This window comes from Seriola lalandi, unplaced genomic scaffold (assembly GCF_002814215.2).
Source record: "Seriola lalandi dorsalis isolate HSWRI2012SDOR001 ecotype SW California unplaced genomic scaffold, Sedor1 jcf7180002054666, whole genome shotgun sequence".
Lineage (NCBI taxonomy): Eukaryota > Metazoa > Chordata > Actinopteri > Carangiformes > Carangidae > Seriola > Seriola lalandi.
Genome location: NW_019525219.1, coordinates 528,086 through 551,881, shown reverse-complemented (window position 1 = coordinate 551,881; position 23,796 = coordinate 528,086). Strand labels below are relative to the sequence as shown.

At 41.2% G+C, this 23,796-nt stretch overlaps 1 protein-coding gene and 1 long non-coding RNA gene across 4 annotated transcripts; both read right to left on the bottom strand.

The window, feature by feature from the left end:
* Positions 1–8,522: 8,522 nt before the first annotated feature.
* Positions 8,523–13,380, bottom strand: LOC147818257 (uncharacterized). 2 transcript variants are annotated; one of them, XR_015438147.1, is made up of 4 exons: positions 13,083–13,380; positions 10,325–10,662; positions 10,160–10,236; positions 8,523–10,051 (listed from the first exon to the last, which is right to left on the bottom strand). It is a non-coding gene; the product is annotated as an uncharacterized LOC147818257 (long non-coding RNA). The 2 variants fall into 2 exon arrangements; XR_015438146.1 differs by having other exon boundaries at positions 10,160–10,662.
* Positions 13,381–14,877: 1,497 nt separating this feature from the next.
* Positions 14,878–23,341, bottom strand: cunh2orf42 (chromosome unknown C2orf42 homolog). 2 transcript variants are annotated; one of them, XM_023421175.2, is made up of 9 exons: positions 23,211–23,341; positions 20,356–21,521; positions 20,063–20,182; positions 19,801–19,902; positions 18,501–18,605; positions 18,290–18,397; positions 17,291–17,391; positions 16,406–16,568; positions 14,878–16,329 (listed from the first exon to the last, which is right to left on the bottom strand). In XM_023421175.2, exons 2-9 carry the CDS (start codon positions 21,470–21,472, stop codon positions 16,091–16,093), a joined length of 2,055 nt encoding a protein of 684 aa, XP_023276943.2. In that variant the 5' UTR covers positions 21,473–21,521; positions 23,211–23,341; the 3' UTR covers positions 14,878–16,090. The 2 variants fall into 2 exon arrangements, with proteins under 2 accessions (XP_023276943.2, XP_023276944.1); XM_023421176.2 differs by lacking the exon at positions 19,801–19,902.
* Between the last annotated feature and the right edge of the window lie 455 nt (positions 23,342–23,796).

Genomic DNA, 23,796 nt, shown 5'->3' with positions numbered 1-23,796 from the left:
ACGACTTTATTGATCCCTTGCTGAAATCCAAATGCTATCCAGCAGCATGCTATCCTAAAACATAGCTTCACTTTAACCAGCTGCAACGTTAAAGTGATCTGCACATAAATGCATCAATATTTACATTACAATAATATAATGTACATTATTCTGAAATGGGCCATTCAGCATAACACGTATTATTACTTTTTGCACTTGAATTATATCTTAATGCTAATACTTTTGTATTTTGGTACTTTTTGCTTGTAACAAGGGATTTCTACACTGTGTTATTGTTACTTTTACTTTATATGAAGTAGTTAAAACTGCTTTAAAATGCTGCTTACACCTACATATAATAACATATCAGTCACAAGGGACACTTTATGAATAGTGACATTTACTTTTCATAGTTAAAAAATAAATACTTCTGTAATTCTACTCAAGTAAAATAGTGAATGCAGGACTTTTTCTTGTAATGGAGTATTTTTAAATTGTTGTATTAGTGCTGTAACATATTTGAATACTTCCTCCACCACTGCAGGATAAAATGTATTAATAAGTGATGAAAAAAGTCAGTATAAAACAATCAAGTTTAAATGTAAGAGCTCGACCAACAATAAACATTTCCTAAGAAGTATTTTGTAAAGGAAATTTGTAGTATGTCTTTTTTAAAATAACAATGATTACTTGTCAACAACTAATGAATACATGCACCAAAGAAGCTCTAATTTACCTAAATCCACTGACAACTTGTCTTGTAGTGAACAACACTGTTTAAGGGGGTTTGAAAATTTTATTATAGGTTACAGTGAAGGCATTTTGCAAGAGGACAGTTTTATGTGTTTGTGTGCAAAGACGCAAAAGTCTGATGAGACAAGACGGCTGCGAGGACAAAGTAAAAAGAAAACAGTTTGCGAAAGAAAAGCAGTCATGAAGAGAAGGAGGGAGGAGAGAGAAAGAAGAGGAAAAAGAAGAAGAAAAATGAGTGGGTTTGTTGCGATTCAGGCAGCCACACCAGGACTATCATTACCATACATCAGGACAATGAATGAGGCTTTCAGCAGGCGGTAATAAGAATTTGATAAATCATGAGCCGAGAATTAACTAGACGTCAAAACAATGAGAGCACCCTGATAGATGAAGAGAGGGTGATGGCAGAGATTTGTCAAAGCAGAGCGTAGGAGAGGAGTGAAGGAGGGGAAGAGGAGAAGAGAGGGAGAAAGGAGAGTCCATACAAGGTCAGGTGAGAGGGTGAGAATGGGTCGACCACAAAAGGAAACTGTGGAAAAAACTAATGGAAGAAGGAGAAAGAGACGGAGAGTGGAACCAGAGAAAACGCTGTCTGAAGAGGTGATGGAGTGGAAAATGGGTAACTGAGTCTGGGTCAGGGAGTGATACACCTGTGGAAACCCTGTAAATGACTGGATGATACACTAACACCTGTGTGCATCCGCACCTGCTCTGTCAGATCACCGTGTGGTGGTTGCAGATGGTCTTAACAACCACTGACCTGTGTGTAATAAAACAAGAGTCTACAGCCACGTTAGCAGCTCTGTGAGGCTGCACTGAACATGCTAACATGCTAACATATACTCACATTAAGTGCATTTCCAGTGTAAGTGTAGGAAATAAAAAAAAAACATGTATTCATTTGCTTTTTCTTTTGCCAATTTTCTGGAAATCTGCTTGAAAATTGAACTAAATTTGGATGGAAACTTGGCTGACGACAATGCTAATAGTAATATGCTAATGTTTATCACGTATACCATGGTCACTGCCTAGTCTAGCATGTTAGCATGCTAACATTTGCTAATTAGCATTAGTTTTGCAGGTATTTGCTCACAAAGGTAGTGGACAGGGACAGTCTATAGGATTCATCCTGTTGTGCTCATCCATCTGGTTGATGTTTATTTTTCACAGGATAAGTGAAAACATTGACCTGCTGGTGGTGCTAATGGAAAAGTCAGAGGATCACCAATAGTATCTGGATTCTTCCTCTGGGGATCATGAATGTCTGTAGAAAATTTTATGACAATCCATCCAATAGTTGTTGAGACATTTAACTATAAGTCATCCTCTGCTGACCATGAAAAATATTATGACAATCCATCCAATAGACATCGTAGTCCGGATCAAATGTCCGACATCTTTAAAGCTTTACTTTAAGTGTGGCTGAAAAGCAGCCACATTGGCACAAGCTGTTCTACAAGAACACAAACCACTCAAAGTTTTGCTCCAGCTTCGACTCTGACTGACAAGTTTTTCATTAACATTTCAGTTCATTGTCTGTCTCCCTCATACCTCTTCTCCCCTCACCCCTCCTGCCTCGGTTACACCTCTACTCGCCGGGTGAGGGATGTGACAGGAGGATGTTTATTTAATGAGAGCAGTCTGGAGGGGGTAATGAAATCTACCCTAACACCATTAACAACCAGGCTTATCAGCTCCCGGGACACACGTCAGCATGCTGCAGCCTTTTGTTCTCCAGCTCGAGGCAGCCACCGACTCAAAGGACAGATTAAGGATTCTCTGGAAGCCGCTGACACCTATCTTGAGAAAATAAAAACTGACCACCAATCTCTGTTTTGAAGTAACTCCATCATTTGTCCACCTCACTCCCTTGAGATAAAACAGCATGGGAGGCACTGAGGGGGCAGGATGAGAGGGCAGGTGTGTGACAGGCACATGTAAAGTATCTGCAGTGTGTGTGTTCAAGTGTGGGAGGTGGTTGGTTTGTTACCTGACCACACAGACACAATCAATCTCCCTCCCTGTCGCTGTAATTGATGCTGATGGATGGACGTGGACTTCTCTTTGTCTAACTCGCATGCACAGACAAGCCACATTAACACACGCAGGAAATCTGTGCACGTACGGCGACATGCAGCGGGACGATAAAAACCTCTTTTTCCTCACTCGTTTCCAGTCCGTGTGTTTGGCCCTGAGTGCCATCCCGCCTCCACCCCTGAATCATACAATATTCTCTCAAAGGCTCATTTGCTGAGCATTACATTGGAGCGGAGCTCCTGATGGCCACACAAAAGCCATGTAAATGAGCTGTGAGAGAGGCCCATCAGTCATCATGCCAGATGCACGCTCCCATTATTATTTATGGCCATAATTGGCCTGTGTTTCCTCAGGCAATGACTCTGCACTGATGGATTTGATGATGACTTCGTTCAGCTCAACAATCAGACATCAGCCAGAGGGAAGGGAGGCAGAGAAAGTTTGAATGTAAAGGGAGGATGCACATGAGATAAAAGGATGTGTTAACATCATACAAAATGGTTTCTAAGGCAAACTAGATTATACAGCAAGTGAAATGTACAAAATGGGATCTCAGCTTTTCTGGTTCAAATACAAACACAATTTGGCTGCGTTCAAATCGACTTAAAAAGAACACATCCCTCTCATTTTATTTCTGGCGGTGCAGCGAAGGTGCCAATTCACAAGGCAAAAACGAAAAACATGTTCAGCAAAAAAGTTCAACCAGGCTCAACTTCAGCTGCAAGGAAATGTCAAATACATACAAGCACACATTCAGAGCCATCGTGTTCCTACTGTTCCTACTGAGCTGTGAAATCCTGTCAGTCAGGTCTTTGACATCTGACAAGCTTTTAAATGCATCAATCTGTTAGTCCAACTGAGCTTTCATCGTCTCACCTTCAACAACATGATCCCACCAACATCTGCATTATCTTGACACAAGGCTGTTCCAGTCCGATTCCCTTCTCAGTCACTAGTCAAGTTTGCATCCAAATGTGGTGCAAATTTTAACCAAATTTCCATAATATCAGCAAAAGAAAATGCAAATCAATGTGTGTTTTGCTGCATGCATCAAGATAAACTTTGGCGTTAATTCTCCAGCCGATGCCATTAAACCACTGCAGAAGAAGAGGAAGATGATGTGAAGACGTGATTAAAGAAAACCAAAAAAAAACTCAAATCTGTGGGGAACCATGATGGAAATGTGACATTTCTGTTTGTTTCATGTGTTCATTTGAGGGAAGTTGAGCATAAATCACATGCTTCATGCACATCATGATTAATTCTGTAGCATTTTCTCACATTTTGTTTTTTATCCATACACCAACTTTTTCATGTCAGCCAAGCTTTTCTGGGATATTTTGACTTTCAAATTATTATTTCAAAATTCAAAATATAAAAACAGGTGGATGGAAACACTATTGTTGACTCAGTGTTGCCAGATTGGACATTTTTCTGCAGTTAAAATTTATTTAATTTTAATAGTTTAGGCTACTTTATGTTTCATTTCTGCAGTTTCCACCAATAGAATCTCGGACTGTATTCCAATAAATCGTCGCCTCCTCTTCCTAACACAGTATGATGGAGAGTGACATACTGTATAACGCATGACTGTCAAAACCTAATGTCAGTTCAGTTAGGTACAGCCATGTTTTTTTCCTTTTCAACTTCTTATTCAGTCCAATTTTTAAATGTATTCTTTTCGATAATGAAATGAAATTGAATTAGATTTTTTGCACACCTCATTTCCGTTGAGGGTCTGTTGCACAGGACACTGACACAATACAAGGCACATTCATCCATCATTCAGGGCTGATTTAACCCTCCTAATATGTGTCAGCATTGGTCGTTGTGTATTCAGTGGGAATCATGGGAAACAGTGGAGGGATTGAGATGTGGATTGTCAGGGGATGGGTGTTGGATTTGGTCGGCTGTCTCGGGGACTGACAGGCAGAGCTGCGAGGCCGTCGGGTAAGTGGTCTATCTTGGCTTCCTGTCTCAGATGTGACTCTGACCTCCTCTGCTGATCACGCTCTCTTTCCAGTCCTGCAGAGTCTGTATGGAAGCTGTAGAAATGCTGCACGTCACGGTTTGTCGTCCGTCATCTCGGATGTGTTGACAAGTCCCGTCAGTCTGCCTCCGCCTCCTCCAGTTGGCAGGTAGACTACTTGTTGGCAGGTCTATTTCCCCCTTGTCTTACAGCGAAGGGCAGCACATCAGATTAGTGCGTGTGTGGTTGCGTGCAGGTGCTCTGAGTATGCATATCTAATGTGTGTGACTCTGCCAGGCAGCCTCAGATAATGTGTTTCGCCTTGTTCATTTGGCCCAGAAAATGCTGACCTCTGTAGCTGATGATCGGCATTTCCTGGAGGTTTTTCCCCTTTTAACGTTTTAGCTATTTGCTCAGATACAAAGACACAAAGCACACGACTTATTGCGTGCAGATTGTACTCACCTCTTCTGACCTAATTATTACACAGTTGATGGACTCAGACATTTACAGTAACACTCCATGGCCAAGGACGCTGCAACCACAAAGAGTAATGTCTGAATTTATAGTCAAACACCAACATAGATAGATAGATAGATAGATAGATAGATAGATAGATAGATAGATAGATAGATAGATAGATAGATAGATAGATAGATAGATAGATTACTACTACTTAGACTAAGAAAAGTTGTGTTCACTCAATGTAAGACATCCTCTTTTTGATTTTAGCATTTGCATTTGAGTAAATTACATGTAGGCCATTCCATGTGCACAGCAAAAAATAATGGTTGTCCTCATTCAGTGTATTTGTATATGGAAAACATTTTTAGGGGATTGGTTGTTTTGCATGAGGATGTATTTCCTTTGTAACACAGATGTGTTTCAGGGGAAGAGACAATGACATAAGCTTCTTTTGTTTGCTCAGAGAGAGAGAGGCCACACCTGATATTTATGCATGTTATTGATTTTTACCTTCATGTAGTTTTTATCCATCGATCCAAATTCAATACACTTGTATGGTATGATCCTCAGAGGATGAATCTTAATGGCTTTGATGATCTCAGCACAAAGCACCACTGAGTGCAGCATCACAGAGTTTCTAGCAAAGTTGTAGATGCAAATTTTATTTAGCATCACATTTTAAGTTGATTGTGATGAACTTGATGAACAGCAGCTGAGATATGGAGTCATTAAAGTCCAGTACTCACTCTGTTTTAACTCTAATGCTCCTCTATATTCACCAGCTGGTTTAAAGGAGATATTTCTACATATCTAACATTAGCATTAACAGCTGTTTGCTTACCAGAACAAAATGTTGTGAGTTCATCATCAAACTTCATTCCTTTACTCGCCAACAGCTGTTTCCAGCAGTGGAAAGCAACACCAGCATTAACTCCTGTCTCTATCACATCTTTTCTTCTACTGAAGTTAGCACGCTAACCAGCTAGCCCCACTTTCCAACAGCAACTCACTGTGGCCTCCAATCTGCCCTGAAGACAGTACGGATTCAAAAACACATACAAAAATACTTAACAAATACAACAATGTAAAAACGTGTTGCAAAGGAAAAAGCATGCTGCAGGAAACCAAAACAAATAAATTAGCAAAAAGCAAAAACGCAGCAAATACAGAAATAATGCAAAAACAACAACACACGAAACCCCCAAAACAAATGCAACAGAAAGTACGGCCTTATTATCTTTTATGTTGCCTATGTTGTCTTCTTTCTTTCTGCATACTCTCTTGATTGGTCCAAGGTCAAAGGTCAAAGATCCGGTCGTAGGTTTGGCTTCTCGGGTTGAAATTCTGGCTTATGCTGAAGGTTTTAAAGTTAGAGCTCCCCCTAGAGGCCTGGAGCTCCTCCGTTGTGTTGTCTGGATATGAAGCTGTAAGGTTACTACTCAGTGTGCATTGCCAAAATCTTAAGTAAGTAATTCATTTATTGACTGACCTGTTTAAAGGAATAAATATTACTCAGTGTTTATTGTAATGTGCATTATCCTGAAACCATTATGACGTTAAGACGATGATGAAAGCGATGGATAATGTGAGTGTACAGCAGATTAATGAACACAAGCTAGTTCTGATTAATGGTCCATGGACTGAGCATGTTGTTATGTGAAATAAAACATCTGCAGCGAGTCGTTTTCCAAATGACGTAACCTGCTCTCAGCCCCGAAATATGCTGGAACTCAACCTGGACAGTGAAAGGTACAGTTAGTCACAACCTGTGTGATGTAGTTTATAAACGTTGGATAGTGAGTGAACTTGGAGAATATTTTCTGTGCAGATAATATGGGATGACAGGGCCTGGAGAGAGCTGTCGGCTCAGTGCGTGTCTGTCGTCTGGTGTTGACAGATGTGCAGTCATAGTCGGCTGTATCTTGGCTGCTTCCACTCACTCAGTCATATAATAACAGAGAAAGACAGAGCTGCCTCGGCCATGTACTTCATCACGTTCCACTTGACATGTAGTTGTGAGGATTGCCTAAACCTAAATTTTGTTTTTCTGTCTTTATTTTTCCTGCATGGCTCGAGGGACTGCAGTGTTGGTCCACCACTTTGGACTGAAATTTCTCTGCAAACAATCGACGGATTTCTATGAAATCTTGTAGAGACATTCATGCTCCCCAGAGGATGAACCCTGCTGACTTTGATAATCCCCTGGTTTTTCCTCTAGCGCCACCATGAGGCTGACATTTGTGGTTTTTGTATTTTAACAAGAGTTGAATGACTTGCCATGACATTTGCTAAACGTTCATGTTCCTCTCAGGATGAACCGTAACAACAATGGTTTAATCCTCTAGCGCCATCATCAGGTCAAGATTTTGATCTCTTTATTAACCTTCCTGCAAAACTGAAGACATTATTCCCATCAGCCTCAGCGTCACCTGAGATGGTGAACATGGTAAATTTTGACCCGTGAATTAACACATAACAGATTAAAAAAACATCTTCATTTCATCATTGCAATATACCGAAAAAATATAATATCTATTTAGTTTTGAGATGTAAATGTTTTTTAAATATGCAGTGTTTAATTTATAAGGTTTTGCATCAGCTTTCCCCACCAGCTTTTAATTAATTCATTAAACAGAGGGCAACCACTAGAGGGGGCTGTGAGGTCACTGCATTTGGATAACCTGTGCTGTCAGCAAGTGGAAAACTGCCGTGACGTCACCCATTGGTTTGTGAATTGCCGTTTTGAAGCCTCGAGTTTGGCTTAATGGACGTCGCCATCTTGGTTTTTTGGAGCCAGAAGAAACCATATTTGGATGAGAGGGTGGAGCTGGGGAGGAGCGAGGGGTGGATCTGACCTGTGCAGTGCGGAAATGCTGCTAACACGGTTAGCTGTCACAATTCAAGGTAATCTGTTAAATTAGTGTTATAAGCATTGTATTGCATACAACCACATTTGGCAAATATATGTGAGGAGTAACTTTGTAATGTTATTGTAGTTGAAGTTAGCATGTGTGCTAACGTTAAACTGTAAAACCACAGTGTTAAATGTATTCTAACCTTGTGTTTTAAATTGGTTCTGCAGAATATGAACAGACTTCAGAACAGCTTCTCCCTCAGACTGAGAGTCTGCTTCATGTGAACTGTGTCACACATGAAGACTGATGATGAATAACGGCTCCTGGACTTTTTGCACCTTCCCTCCATCACTTACGGACGGCTGCAATAGCTTCCAGTCAACCTGTCAGACTGTTGCACTGTCCTCACTTAGCTATGAAGTATTATTTTTACATTTCGACTATAATTTATACTTTTTACCAAGTAAGATTTATCCACATCTCTTTATTATGCAAACTTTTATTTTTAATTTGTCAGTTACAGTTGATTGTAAATTCACACATTTAATTCATCCATTCATTACATTCTTTTGTACACATCTCCAGTTGATTGTAAATTGTTGAAAATAATGCAGTTTTAATGTGAAATAAAGTTTTTTATGAAGCTTTGCTTTGTTGATGTTTTTTATGGAGCGTGTCTGGTATGAATTTTAACAGTAGCAGCAGCAGCGCAGTATAGAAATCACAACACATTGAAGTTTGACTGAATCTGTAATTAATCAAAGACTTTCTATGTTGCTTTAATCAACAACAAACATGATAAAAATGTTTAACTGTGTCGGTCCCTCAACAGTGACAATACAGGATCTAGAGAGAGATACTAGAGTTTGTGCTTTTCTAATTTGTCTTATGTACTTACCAATTTAAATAATGAAAACACTAATGTGAGTGTGTGAGGTGAACACATCCGTCTCTGAGGTCACAGCATCACATCTATGAAGAGTCTGGTTTTGCTCCAGGTTGCAGTTCTGGTGGGTCAGTTCCATCTGTTTCCTACTGAACACCATGTTCATGTTAAACTGGTCAATACTTGACTGTGCTAGAGCTGAACAGATTCTGCTCTTAAAATGTTATTACTATCATCCATCAACAACAGTAGAAATGAAGTAAAAGGCAAGAAACTGAATCTGAACACCGAGGACAGAGAATGAAAAACAAAACTAGAAAATTCCTGGAGAAGTTTTAAACTTGCCGGCTGCTTGGTGTGTGTACTTCACTCCTCTCATTTCAGCCGTAGTCACTGTCCACGACCTCCTCAGCAGCAAACAGCAGAGACACAGTCTGAGAGCAGCTGCTGAACATAGTGGAGCATTAAGAAGCTAAAGAGACAGATTCCCTCAGGAGCTGGTGGAGACCAAACACAGAGCTAAAAAAGAGGGAACACTGGACTGAGATCATCATGAGACATCAGGGGACACAAACACCACTACAACTGCAACAAATCAAATATAATAATAATAAATAATGTCAATTAAAAGTTGTCCTGTCTTCTCTTCATCTCTTCCCTCCACTCCTCCACAGTCTTTCCACCAACAGTCTCAAAGTGTGACACACCTGCAATGTGAGTGAGGTCAGTGTCAATCCTTCTGGGTTGGCCACACTTGCTGCAGATGCATGATGTTGGCAGCCGGAGGGTTTTTCCTCCAGGCAGCGGCCCCTGCTCTGCCACAGCAGCTTCAGGTCACCTTCCTCTTCCTGTAGGCTCTGGTCCTGGGAACAGGTAGTCCAGGCAGAGGAGGTGGATGAACAGAAGAGGGGAGTGGTGCTGGAGCTAGGGGAGGACCAACAGCACTGGATGAGGGGCCATGCTGTTCATCGTCTGGAGGAGGAGGAGGAGGCAGACCCCTGCTGGAGGATCCAGGCTGCTCCTCCGGGACATTGAAGTTAAAGGTCTGTCCTTGTCCCACCTGTACCAAGGACAGACCCTTTGCTGAAGGGAGAGTCTCGCCAGCACCTGGAACACACAGACAAACACAGACTGTATTAGGATTTTCAGCTTTCATTAAAAGATAAATTACAGAACAGATTACAACACACCAACAGCTTTATGACAAACTCTCACCACTGAGTCCTCAATTCAGTTCAAAGAGCTGGATGTTGGTCTGAGCCATCAACCTCGGGCTGGCCAGCACTGCCTCTCTGATGGCCACATAATCCTTTAGAATGAATGACCACAAATACAATCATGCTTTCCCTTATACTTACATTCAATTTGTGATGTACAAACCTTTGTATTTGCCCATTTTGCATTCAGGCCAGTAGATGTTGCACTGTTCCCATGAAGCATCAAGATATAAACCCTTTGTTGAACCACTTTGCTGAGAAAATAAAACCTCTGATGCTGTGAGACAGACATCCAGTACCGGGTAGTTGATTTCTGCAAGCAAAGAAGATACAACAGCCTGGGAAATTTAACTCACCGAGTATTTCACTTACTGACTGTGGACTGTTCACAGGGCCAGGTTTCAGTTCACTGCTGCCATGTTGGTTTCTAGCATCTGTATATGAAATGTATATATGTCTTCCCAGTCACTGTATTTGGCCAGTCTTTATGTTATGACCCAGCTAGGGGAAAAGGGAAGCAACATAAAACCAGGTGTTATTGGTAAATCAAATTTACTGATTTAATTTATTGCATAACCAGGAGGGTAAATAAGTAAACAAAAATACAAACAAGGCAAGAGGACAACTGAAGTAGGAGAACAGGAGCCAACAAAGAGCCTAACTATGCGATTCTAACCAACCCAAAAACACAAGAAGCAGCACCCCTGTTCCTAATGTGTCCAACAGTCTTTTTCTAAGGGTGTGATGCACAATCACAATTTTAAACCTAACCCACTCCCCAACAATCACTACCAGCATCTCAAACCAAATCACAAATTACACACAAATGTTCACAAAGGAGGTACAGAGGCGAGCCGCAGGCCGGGCTCTTAAACTCTCTTCCTCTGATGCTTAAACGGCTGCAGCTGTGGTGAGGACTGACAGGATCATTGCTGCACCAATAAGAGAAGCTGTCTCTGCTCCGACCAATCCCATCACGGAGTCCGTTTAGCCTGATTAGCATACAGACAAAACACACTTTAAAACCCAGGTGACTGCGCACCGCTCAGTTGGACATATTTTTATATCACGCAGAAAGTTGAAGAAGAAAGAGCAGAACTGATGACACAACCACAGAAGATTGCGCTGGTAGAGGAAAACATTAAAATTACTAGAAAATTTCTGGAGAAATTTTGAATGTTCCCGCTGTTTGGTGCGTGTACTTCACTCCTCACGTTTCAATCTGTGCAAAGGACATTACTTTCAGTTTCATTCATGTCCTAGAGACTCATCCTGACACTGACCTCAGTCACTGCAGGTGTCCCTCAAAGAGTCTTTTGAAGCCGTCACGACTGGCCACAATAACCTCACACTACTGGTTTCAAACACAAATTTGTCCCCACAACCACACAAACGTACACGCCCTAACAGAAGTTGATCTGTAATAAAGCAATACCACTATATCCCCATAAGGCACAAAAATGTGCAAAAGTGTCTTTCCAAATCTCAAAATCATTAAGTCAAGTACTCTTGCCATGATATGAGTAAATACTATTTATCCACTCCACTGTAGCTGTAACAAACTGTCAATAGTTTAAAACATTAGAGTTCATATTTCATAGTACTCAGCCATTATAGTTAATATCACTGTGCTGTTCCAACAGCATCACTTATTTAGAGGGAGATTGTTACTGGAGCAAATAAATATTAACCGTCTCACACATTAACACTCATGGTGAATAATGATTATACTTGTTACTAAAGATACTGTTGCACTGTTGATTAAACTTCTTCTTTTTGTTATGTAAACTTACATGACAGTGAAATTTAGCTTTAACTTCATCCACAACTATTATCTTTTATTTATGATTTTAAAGTTACAGTTCATTGTAAATTGTACACTTCAGTATTTAATGAATCAATTTATTACATTCTTTTATACATGTCCCCAGTGTTGTAAATTGTTTAAATTAATGTAGTTTATAATGTCTAATAAAGTTATTTATGAAGCTCTTGCTTTAAATTTGTTGATGGTTTTTATAGAACACATCTGGTATGAATTTTCACAATAGTAACACGTACAGTCTTGTGTGACTATTTCTACGTTAGCTTTAATCAACATAAATGTTTAAATGTTGTCCGACAACACTGACAGTGAAGGATCAAAAAACATGCTGATGTTAATTGGTAAATACTTTCACCTGTGGAGGTGGTGACAGTGCTAGAGATGATCCATCACTTAATCACAGTTTAATATTTATAAATTCTGATCTTAAAAGTGTTGCTACCATCACCCGTCAACAACAGCAGAAATGAAGTTGCAGGTAAGAAACTGAACCTGTGAATACTGAAGAGAGAATAATAACCAATTCATCAACAGTTAGTCTGTCATTTCATCAGAGGAAGATAAACTGGGAGGTTTTCTAGCATCATCATCATCACAGCACATTAGAGAACTAAGGATGTCCATGCAGTCTCCCTTCTCCACAACCAGATGAATGGAAACAGTTAATCTTCTATATGACTATTTGAATATTTGTCTACATTTTGTATACGTCACGTTATCTTAACTTGTATTGTACTTAATTTAATCTGTAAATGTATTAACTAACATTAATGCTGCACATTACACCAATGCAGATCACTTAAACTGGGTCACATGTGCGAGACACAACAAACCAAACGTCGTTAGCTTAACGTCGATTAAATTCACCTTTTTATTGGGTTTTGACTGAACACTTCCACGGTCTAACCCAGGTTGACACAGGTTACCTGCCCAGCGGCACACAGTACCGTTAGCATAGCAATCGCTACGTTATCATCTAATGCTAGCATTAGCTGGCTAGCTTGGTAAGCAAGGTGCATCTTCACCTGAACTGTGATATTAACAGGGATGCTAATTTTGGCTAGCAAAAAATAGGCTTAAAACAAAATGTACTTACCGGAAGAAATTGAACTGCCGACTCCTCTGAGTGTCTTTTAGAACAACTGAACACAGAACAAGACATTTTCAGGCAGACAACATGTTAGAGCTAACTTTGATGAACTGAAAACACAATAACAAGTCAAATGTCCGACACATCGCTGACGTCATATCCGGATTAACAGGCAGGTCCCCCTTTGTGTCTATGACGCAGTAGCCACGCCCACGCTTCTTCAACGTCTATTTTCTTTTAAATAGGACCATAATTTGAAAAATGAACATCATGTTGTATTGCTGTATAACTAGTGATTCAGATCATAAACACATAACGAAAACGTTGTGACAAGTAGCGTCATTTCCCCACAGACTTCAATACAATCAGACTTCTTTTTGCAACCAGTGGAGTCGCCATGATGGTCATTGGATAGAAAGCAAGTTCAAGGCACTTCCGCATTGGCTTCATTTTCCAGACCCGGAGTCGAGGTCCATTTTTATATAGTCTGTCAGTATATGGCTACTTACACCAAGGGACTGTCCTACATCTCCCACCTTTAAGATTCATCTCAAACATTAAATCAAACCAGTTCTGTGATCATCTTTCACCCAGTCAGCAGCAAAATTTGTCTTTTATTTTTATTTTATATTTTTTTGTGTTGTCCCTATCAAATAAACAAATAAATGAAATAAAATCAATGAATGCTATTGAGGAACTCGTCTTCTGTGCTGAGTCCTAAACGGAAGAATATCGTAGCTTAATTATTAGCTGTGTTGCTCAGTCAACTTTTATTTAACCTCCACTGTCGGAGTAAAAACTATGGGACGAGTCAATGGGAGAAATGAAGTCTATGAATTTAATGTTGATGTGAAACCTGGTCTCTGGTGTGACAGTGGTGAGCTTTGTTAATAAATGTAGTGCTTCATTCATTCATTTATTCAGAAAGTGAGTTGCCTGAATATAATCCAGCCACAGATTGTTTTCTTTGTGTTGCAGGAGACAGGGTCACCCTTTAATAACTTTTGTACCACTTTCCTCTCTCTTTCTCTCTACCCCCTCCCTCCCCTCTCAGGCCTTTGCTGTCTCCGTCTATAACACATCTCTCCGGCGACAGAGGAAGTCTCCCTGTCAAAATGTGCTTGCTGTTCGTTCCAGGAGCAGGATTGATGCGTCTCCCCTCGCTGTGACTGACAGGCTACACAAACAGCTAAATGTGTGGCTCAGAGCTGTCTGGCAGCCGGGGCCCCCCTGTGCAGGCAGAGGCTGTACTCACACTGATGTCCTGGGGGCCTGTGAGGGAGGAACGAGGGCCGGGGGCTGGCACTGTTTTCATACGCCTACACCCCTGATGTAGATACACAGTGTGCAAGCTGCTATTCTGAGCAGTGCGTATAAATTGGCGTGATGTTCTCACGGCATTAACTTGTAATCTTAATTAATTCATGAACATTTGGACACATTTGGGAAGCGTGTGTGATGTTTCCAGCGATACATCTCACAGCGAGTGTGTAATTCCTGCTTTGTGATGCCCAGAAGGCAGGAAGACAGATCCAGCCAAATTATGAAATGCAGTTATACACCTCATTTTCCTCCATATTAGAACATTTTGTGACACAGAAGCAGAGCGCAGCGACACACCGGTTACACTGATTTCCTCAAAGTAAGGCAGTTTCAATAGTCTTTTCAGATATTCCACTTCCTCCACTTGTGTTTGCTGGAAAAGCTTTGTTAGGCCGGTCCCCTGTTGGTGAAGGCAGGTGCATGCCTCCACCTGCTGGTCACATTTAGTACTTCCACTGTAATAAGAGCCAGGAAAATGTTACATACAACCAAAACTTTATTTAAATGTCAATAAATATAATTTCATGGTATCCACTATCATGTCAATCTAATTCTTATATATATAAAGTCTCATCGACAAAATCTCCTTATGTTTTACTTGATAAATTGGGATAATCAGATTAATTCAGTTTGCATTGAGATTAAACAATTAATTTCCCTGTTTAATACCTACAGGACTCATTCACACCTATTTTTTTATTTTGTGAAGGACAAAACCAGCTCGTATTATCATTCAAATAAGTTCAGTTTGTTGCAAATTTAAATATAATGTTGAAATATTTGCTTTTATTGTAAAATATCTGGATAATTTTACCTATTCGTGCATTAGAAGTTATTATTAACAGTTAAAGGTTTCATATTTTCTTCTTGATCCATAAGAAGATATATTTGTGGTGTAGTTTCACATCTCCTCTCTCAGGCTTCTCTCTGGAGCTCTAGTAACAACAGGTCAGTGAGCCAATCAGAAGAGAGGAAGCTCTGAGTATTTTATGAGTTTATCTTATATTTTTTTTAATTTAAAGTTTATCTTTAAAGTAACAATAGTTGACTGGTAAATGTAGTGGAGTAAAAATCTAAATATTTCCCTCTAAATCGTAGTGGAGCGGAAGAATAAAGCAGCATTAAATGGAAATACTCAATTTAATTTCCACCACTGCACAGTAAAGAGCGTTTTATCCATTAAATGTGGATTATTTTATTTTATTTTATCAGTGTTTACACTGCACAACAAACGAGACAAAAAAAAAAAAACCTTCTCTGAAGATTTAAACACACCTTTGGGAAAAGTCAGGAAATGGATGAACATCTATTTCCATTAATTTTACATGATTGTTTTTAAAATGCTCTTAACTGGTTGTATGATTTGTAAAAAAAATGTTTTGCTAATTTGCTATAAAAAAATATATATACTGTATATTTAAAAATATACCTCCTTTTTTGTTTTGTTTTTACTGTGTGATACTTTGTGCATATTTAGTATTAAGGAAAAGGCATTAACATGAGTACTGATCAATATTATACTGTATAATGGACGTGGTTATTGATTATCCAAACATATGTAACATGGACATATGGGTGAGTCCCACTGTATATGTCAATGAGGAATATCAATCCATATCAGAAACGTCTCAATGACCAAGTGTTGAAGTTAAAAATCAATGATTGATGATGAGGAAGAGACTGAAGAGCCTTTAAACAACCACCTGAAGGATTTCAACAGCCTTCGTGTGTTTGGATTGGGTGGAGTCCGGCTTGTTCCGACCCCCTTTCTCCGCCGCGCTCGTTTTGTCACAGTGCTCCGGCTGACCGCTCTGCTGGTGGCCGAACTCGAAGCCGATCCTGAGCTCTCCCATCTGACAGCGGGGGAGAACGTCCGGGATCCACTCGATCACAAACGGACTGGCCTCCTTCTGGTCGGCCGTGCCCGGTCCTGCCAGAGATACAGCAGCGTGAACACGTACAGCTCCGCGCAACGGCTTCACGGCTGAAAACACTCCGCCACTCACCGACTTTGAGGAAGGTGCGGAGCTCCATGGGTCGTATGGCCTGCGGCCGATCTGTCCTGTATCCGTCTGGGAGCTCGGGTTCAGGCGGCGGCTCCGGGCAGCGGAAACGTGAATACGAGCCGTCGACGTTTTTTACAAAACTCTGAGAGACCTCCAGAGGCAACTGGTGGACAGACGTGAGGTGGAGAGAGAGAGAGACGAAGAGGTCAGAACATGTCCACACTCACAGAGCACTTTATTAGCAACACCTGTGCACCTGCTTATTCATGCAAATATCCAATCAGCCAATCACGTGGCAGCTGATACAGGTGATTTAGCCTGCACTCATTGATATAAATGAGGTGGAAAAAATGATATATTGCAATACAATTCAACAAACTGCACAGTAATAAATGTAAATATCTCATCAGCTCAGGTGTTCTCTCTGGATTTCGGTTTCAGTTTGACTCTGAAAATCAACCTGATTGGTCAAAATGTGTTTCCCATGTACAACCGTCACGGCCACAATTGATGGAGTCAACAAATGAATTGTCTCTTAGTTGTTTGTCTGTTGGTCTTGAAACTTACTGGACTGTCTCCCAACATGTTTATGCACACCTGGGTTAATACACATCCCTTTCTCTGATTGTAAAATAGTTCTGGGAACTTCTATTGGACACATATGGTTTAAAACAAAGGGGAAAAGAAAAAGGATGTTGGGAGAGGAAGGGTTCTCAGCCACTACTCTGCAACTGCGAGGCTATTTCTCTGTAACTGGGGAAAATAAATAAAGACGGGAGATCGTGAAAGTTGAATAGGATTTGGAAAATGATTTGTTTTGATTCTGAAATCGACCTCAGTGGAAACTAAAGCGCGTCATGAGAGCGACGGGGAGAGTGTTTTTACCTCTGGAGTGTCGAAGATGCGTTTGACCTGCGTGAGGTTGGTGATGTGCCAGGTGTACTTGGAGAACGAGCCGAGAGGAAGTCCGTCGTTTCTCACAAACGCTGCCAAAGAGACAAAGAGAGAGAGAGAGAACAAGAGAGTCCACATCTATTCACATATTTGTGCGGTTGTTCGTCCAGTGGTGGAAGCAGAATTCAGATCCTGCTCTTATGTAAAAGCACCAATACAACACTGTCAAATGACGCTGTTGGAGCTGCAGCTGATTTTAAATACTTCAGCTCAGGAGTGAAGTCCACTGGTTCCCAACCTAAGGGTCAGGGCTCCTTCAAAGGGGCCCAAGATAAATCTGAGGGGTCATGAGGTGATTAATGTGAGAGGGAAGAAGAAAAAACACAATTCTGCTGCAACCTGTTTATTTATTTCTTACTGGTTTCTGTTTTTATTTTCATTTACATATTTCATCATCTTCCATCTTTCTATTGTCTATTGGACTGTCCTTCAATCCGCCCTCATTTATTGTACAACTTGAGCTACATCTCTTGTATGAATAGTGCTTTATAAATAAAGTTGTTGTTTTTTTTTTTCCCTAATCGCTGTTTCTGTGAAATGCTGAATAATTTTACTTTTAACAGTTTTTTAATTAAAACCATTTCAGATCTGTTTGCTTCTGGTTTAATCTTGACAATATGTTGTATTTTAGAAGCTGTATATGTTTTTGTGTGTAAACTCTTTATCTGAAGAGTTAGTATTTACTGCAGCAATCGAACACATGTAGTGGAGTAAAAATATAAAGAGGCATAAAATGGAAAAAGAAGTAAAAGTGAAAGTTCCTCAAACCTGCACTTCAGTACTTGTGTAAACGTGTGGTGCTGGGTTTAGCTCAGAAATCTGGGTCTGATTTAGATTTCCATGAACACACTTGTTGTTGAGAAATGACCAAACTAATGAGGTCTAATTAAAAATTCTGTTGGACATAATTTAACGAGTTGGTTCTCCCACCGGTTGTGAAGTTCGGCAGCCGCCTCTTCTTGGATCCGAGCGACAGGCGGTGCTGCAGCGCGTTGAAGAACTCCTGGGGAATGTGGTAGACCAGAGGCTGCGGTTTCCCTGGTGCATAAACAACAACAACAACAATAAATCATTTAATAATGACAGATATGATGAGCTGATTTATCGTCTGGTTAGTCTCATGAATGTGCTTTAGCTTTACCGTCAAACTGGTAGTGCATCGTCTGGTGGATCCTCTCCGTGACACTGGCGAGCCACTGATGGAAACCCAGCGTGACAGTGCGCTCGTCCACAGCCTGCGTGTTCCCTGAGACACACACACACACACAAGTTAGATCAAACAGCACAAAACTTATCACTCAATCTTTTCTGTTTCTACCACCATGATATTAAGCTCATAACGCTGTAGGATTTTACCTGTCAAATTCAATTTAAAGGCTTTAAATGTTTTCAGGGTTTCTGAACTTCACTTATTCAAACCTTTTAAATGTCACACAGATACAATTTAATGCCTGTTTCAGTTACTTATTGACACTGATATCACAGTTGCCATGAATTATTCCAAATAGTATCGTTAATTAATCATTAAACACGACCTGAACCTGGATGAGCAGTAAAAAATGGATGGATAAATGAACAGAATATTTAAAATAACCTATTTATTTAAGGTAGATATATTAATTTCATAAAAGATCAGAGGTTTGAAAAAGCACTAAAATCATTCTTCTGTGTTTTATTTTGAAGTGTTGATCCATAAGAAGATATATTTGTGGTTTTAAGAACCAAAAACCATCTCAGTGTAGTTTCACATCTCCTCTCTCAGGCTTCTCTCTGGAGCTCTAGTTACAACAGGTTGGTGAGCCAATCAGAAGAGAGGAGGCTCTGAGCCTCTCTGATGGTTTTCTGAGTGATCCAATAAAAATAGAGCAGATTTTAGGAGAAACAAAATCCTGCAAGTTTTGGATGGTGGGTCCATGTGGGCGGGGCTTGGCGACTGCTTTGTTGTGACATCACAAAGTTCCAGAAGTCCTGACGGCTGGTTTTAAGGCTCGGTTTCTGAATACAGGCTGTGTGCATTTCTCTGTGGACTGAGGCTTTGATGCTTTCACAGTATTAATATAGAAGCTAGACCTGATCTATAATCACACTACACATGGACACAGACCTTTACACTGGATGGGACCTTTAAGACTTTTTAATACCTAAGGTCTGAAATCAAAGCTTTTCAATGACTTGTCAGGATCTGCAGACACCCTGGTTTTATCAGTGGCAAATTAAACATTAAAATATGCTGGGTGTCCACCACACTGAGACCCTGTACTCTTCAATAATGGATGAGGATTAGTGCTGCAGGATTAGACAGAGGAATGATACAGATAGAGGCAGATGTCGAAGACGATATGAGGCTCCGTGACAGACAGAGAGATTCAGGCAGCAGAGAGACGAGAGGCCAAGAGAGGGAGTGGGCTCAGTGGTGAGACAGGCAGGGAGGGGGGCAGCACCTGCAGCCTTCGGCCCCCCGGCACCAGGGGTTCTCCTCTGACCAGCTCTCCTCAGGCCGGAGGCCGACACTCCCTCTTTCCCCACCCCAGAGGCAGAGGCCACTGAGGGGGCGACACAGAGGCAGGAAATGAAAAGAAGGACAGGTTGTGAAAAGATAAGACAAGAGAGAGAAGGAAGGACAAACATGCTGTGCAGAATCTTCCTGCGTTAATGAGCCATAAATGTAATTAAATCCTTCAGGAGATGTTATGATGAAACCACCAGAGAGAGACTCATCCAGGCGAAGTTTCTTCACTTTGTGATGGGAGTTGACTGGTTCGGCCTGATGCAGAGGTTTCTCACTGGGACCAGTTACTCTACTGGAAACACTCTGCTGCACACCTGAGAGCAGAGACACAGAGACAGACACGAGCAGTCCGTCTTATTGAAACCAAAAAATGTGACATTATAGGAAACATGCTTTTTACTTTCTTGCCTGGAACAAGTGTATTTCCTAAAATATCAAAGTATTAACTGTTAACCCAGGTTGAGAGGGACAGACTCAGTTACTGTACCACTGGGGGTGTAGTTGATGAAAGCAGCAAACTCTGAAGCCAGTTTCTCATCGCTGGCAAAGGCACACACACAGGCGTAGAAGTGAAGGCAGGGTTGCGGCGTGGCCGAGCCGGCAGGAGGATGAGAGCCGGTGGCTCCGCCTCCTCCGTCAGCACCTGGTTTATTTCTTCTGCCGCTGCTGCCGACCTGACAGGCGCAGTGGAAAACGCCCTGCTGCTGCGTCTCTCTACCCCTCCTCTCACTCTTCGAGGCCTCAGACAGTCCACCTGCACCCACAGTGAGATGCAGCAGGCCCAGAGGATGATGGGAGTCCGTGTGGCACTTCACCACCAGGGTGTCTTTTGAAACGCGCTGCACCAGGGGTCCTGGAGACTCGGTGGCCAGCCTCCACAGCTCCTCCCTGGCCTGCATGGAGGCCTGCAGCCCCTCCAGGACGGAGCTCTTTAAGGTCAGCGGCGTGGCGCGGCTCTGACACTCGATGGCCTGCTTGATGTGGATGCAGAGGCTGTCGGAGGACTGTTTGGAATTGGCCGTCGCCGATTCTGCCTCACCCTGATTTGACCTTTGACCCTGCCTGCAGGAAGGCAAAAAGCAGCGGCCCAGGTTGATGCGGGTTAGCAGGGTGGCGCCGTCACCTGTTGCTATGGCGGTGTCAGTGGGGACCAGCTCAACGAAACCCAGCTGTGTAGACGTGGCTCCTCTTCCTCTGTGACACACTGAAAACACCTGGACTCCTCCGCCCGAGCCGCCGCCCAGGACTCCTCCCCCCTCGCGCTCTTTCCCGCCTCTCTCCTCACTGTCTATTATCACTTTCACCACCTCCACTGCACACTTCTTGCCGTTTCTGGCCCCCGCGGAGGCGTTTCTGAGGGACACCCCGCAGGCCTTGTTCTTGCAGCTGAGCCCACGGGTGCCGTTGTAGACGCCACACTGAGGACACTTGCGGATGCCCCGCAGGGTGGCCCTCCCCAGGTTGGAGAGAAAGGCGGGAGTGGTGGATGTGGTCTTCCTGCTGTCTCGCTGTTTTGCTGCCAGGTTGGCCTGAGTGGTCGAGGTCTGCGGAGCGGAGGACGAGACCAGCGTCGACGAGGACGACGCCGTCACCTCAGGCTCCATTCTGGGACGCTATCACTGAGAGTTCAGCTGGAAGTGACGGGATTCAAACCTTCACAAAGAGGGAAAACAAACCATAAACATCATGATTATCTTGTGCACAACAGAGTCTGATGTGGATGATTTTATGTCTTGGTGTGACCAAAAACCAAAGACACGAGCGCAGCATCACTTACAAATACCTCCATTGATTCTTTAAAGCTGTTCAGTGCAGACATGTAAAAGGCGTTCGTGGTTGTTTTGCATCAGTTTGTAGACGTTTTATATCTTTTTGTGGTGATATTGTATCATTTTGCATTTCTTTGTTGTCACTTTGTGTTTACTTTTGCTTTTGTGTCTCTTTCTGGGATATTTTGCAGGTGAAAACCAGGGACCCCTGACCCCTCGGGCCCCTGAGCCTGTACCCATTGGGCCTTTTCAGTAACCCACCCATGGTTTCTTACCTACTGTATTGTGTATTGTAGGTTTATCATTAGGTCTGACCTCCTCCTTCTTTTATGCTCTTTTATTCCTGTAGCCACTGAAACACTGGATCTTTTCATGTAACACAGACTGACACACCTGCACTTTATCTCCTTTAGCTCTGTATGTCTTTTTATGGGCAGGATGCTTCTATTTTTTTGCTTGATCTGCTGCTGTTTTTATTTTCTATTGGTACATTGTTTTATTTTATCTTATTCTCTTTTTCTTTTTAATATTCTTTTTTTTATATATTAGTGGTGGAAGACACACTCAGATCCTTTACGTTCATAAAATACTAATTAGTAACACAATTGGCTTAAAATATCAAAGGTAAACTCATTATGCAGAATGGCCTCCCTCATGTTTAAGTATCGGATCATTATTATTACTATACTGACATGTCAGTGGCACTTTAAAGCTGTTAATGCTTTTTAATACTGTTGGGTACAATCTACAGAGCTGCAACCATTAGCCGATCGACCAAAAAATTTGGTATTTTGTTAACTTTTAATTATTTTATAGGTAAAGGTGCTGGTTCCAGCTTTTCAAATGTGAAACTTTGATGCTTTTCTTTGTAGTAAATCATAATAAACTGAATATCTTTAGGTTTTTGTTCTGCTACTCAGACAAAACAACACATCTGAAGATCTGAAGTTAATTACAACAGGCCTTTTTCACAATTTTCTGACGTTTTATAGCCAACATAAATAATCAATTGATCTAGAAAATAATCTGCAGATGAATCAACAATGAAAATCATTAGTATGAAGTGATGGTGCATCATAATTTAGAAACTGATCATATGTTTGCTTGTTAAATATTAGTTTTAAAAGTATTAATAACTGTTAAACAAATGTAGGGGACTAGAAATATTTCACTCTGAAATGTAGAAGTATAAAGTAGCATAAAATGGAAATACTCAAGAAAGCACAGAACTTTAGTAAATTACTTTCTACTGTTATATTTACTGTATATTTTATGGCTTTATTTATTGTTATCATTGTTATCAGTGTACACTAAGCATGAGTGTTGCATGCAAACCTAATTTCCTGCAGGAATAATAATAAAGCTGAAGTTCAAAAATATATTTTAAAAAAATTATTTTTATGTTATTAAACTTTAATTAACACGCCACTGCCCTCTTTAAGTTTTGCTGACAATTTGACTGTAATTAAAACGACATGCGTCCGTTAACGTGCTGCACCTCCTCGCTGTGAAGTCACTGCGCGACTAGCTCATGATCTTACTGTGTGTTTTTGAAATCAAATGTTCCAGCTACCTGTGATCCGCTTCTGTTTGGTCAAATCCAGCTCGACTCTGGCCTCCAAAAAACGTCTCGACCGTCGCCATTCCTCCTTACATCCCGACAACCGCATTGCGCCTGTAACGACACTCCCCATTGGCCGGAGACGATCACGTGATGCAGAAGAAAAAAAAAGAAAAAGGAAAAAAAAAAAAGGGTGGAGGCGGGAGGATGGGTTCTCTGGCGCTCTGGAAAGCGGTGAATCATGGGAGCTGTAGTTCACGTACACTGATGACTGAGTTTACAGAAATCGATTTAAAACGTGGGGGGAAAGGAAGAGAATTAAAAGTTTCCAGCTGAGTAAAAACTGAAGTTCAATTCTTCAAAATAAAGAAGATGAGAATGAGAGAAAATGCCGTTTTGAAAGTGTATGTAGATCATTTAGAGACAGTTGAAACACTTCCGGTTTTAAATTTTTATTAAAGCAGATTGATATGAGAAAGATGACCACGAAGTTACTCTTTGTGGTCGTTTTATGTTCGCCATTTTCTAGTTCCTGTGCAGACCTTTTTTTAAATGTACCCAACTTAATTTTGTCAAACCGACCTTTGTTATTTCTGTG

Excerpts from the sequence above, each read along its gene's own strand:
- cunh2orf42 (XM_023421175.2), bottom strand. The coding sequence starts at position 21,472 with ATGGAGCCTGAGGTGACGGCGTCGTCCTCGTCGACGCTGGTCTCGTCC. Across the intron at positions 18,606-19,800 it reads CGGGGGGCCGAAGGCTGCAG|GGAACACGCAGGCTGTGGAC; the intron begins GTGCTGCCCCCC and ends TGTGTGTCTCAG. Across the intron at positions 18,398-18,500 it reads GATGCACTACCAGTTTGACG|GGAAACCGCAGCCTCTGGTC; the intron begins GTAAAGCTAAAG and ends TTTATGCACCAG.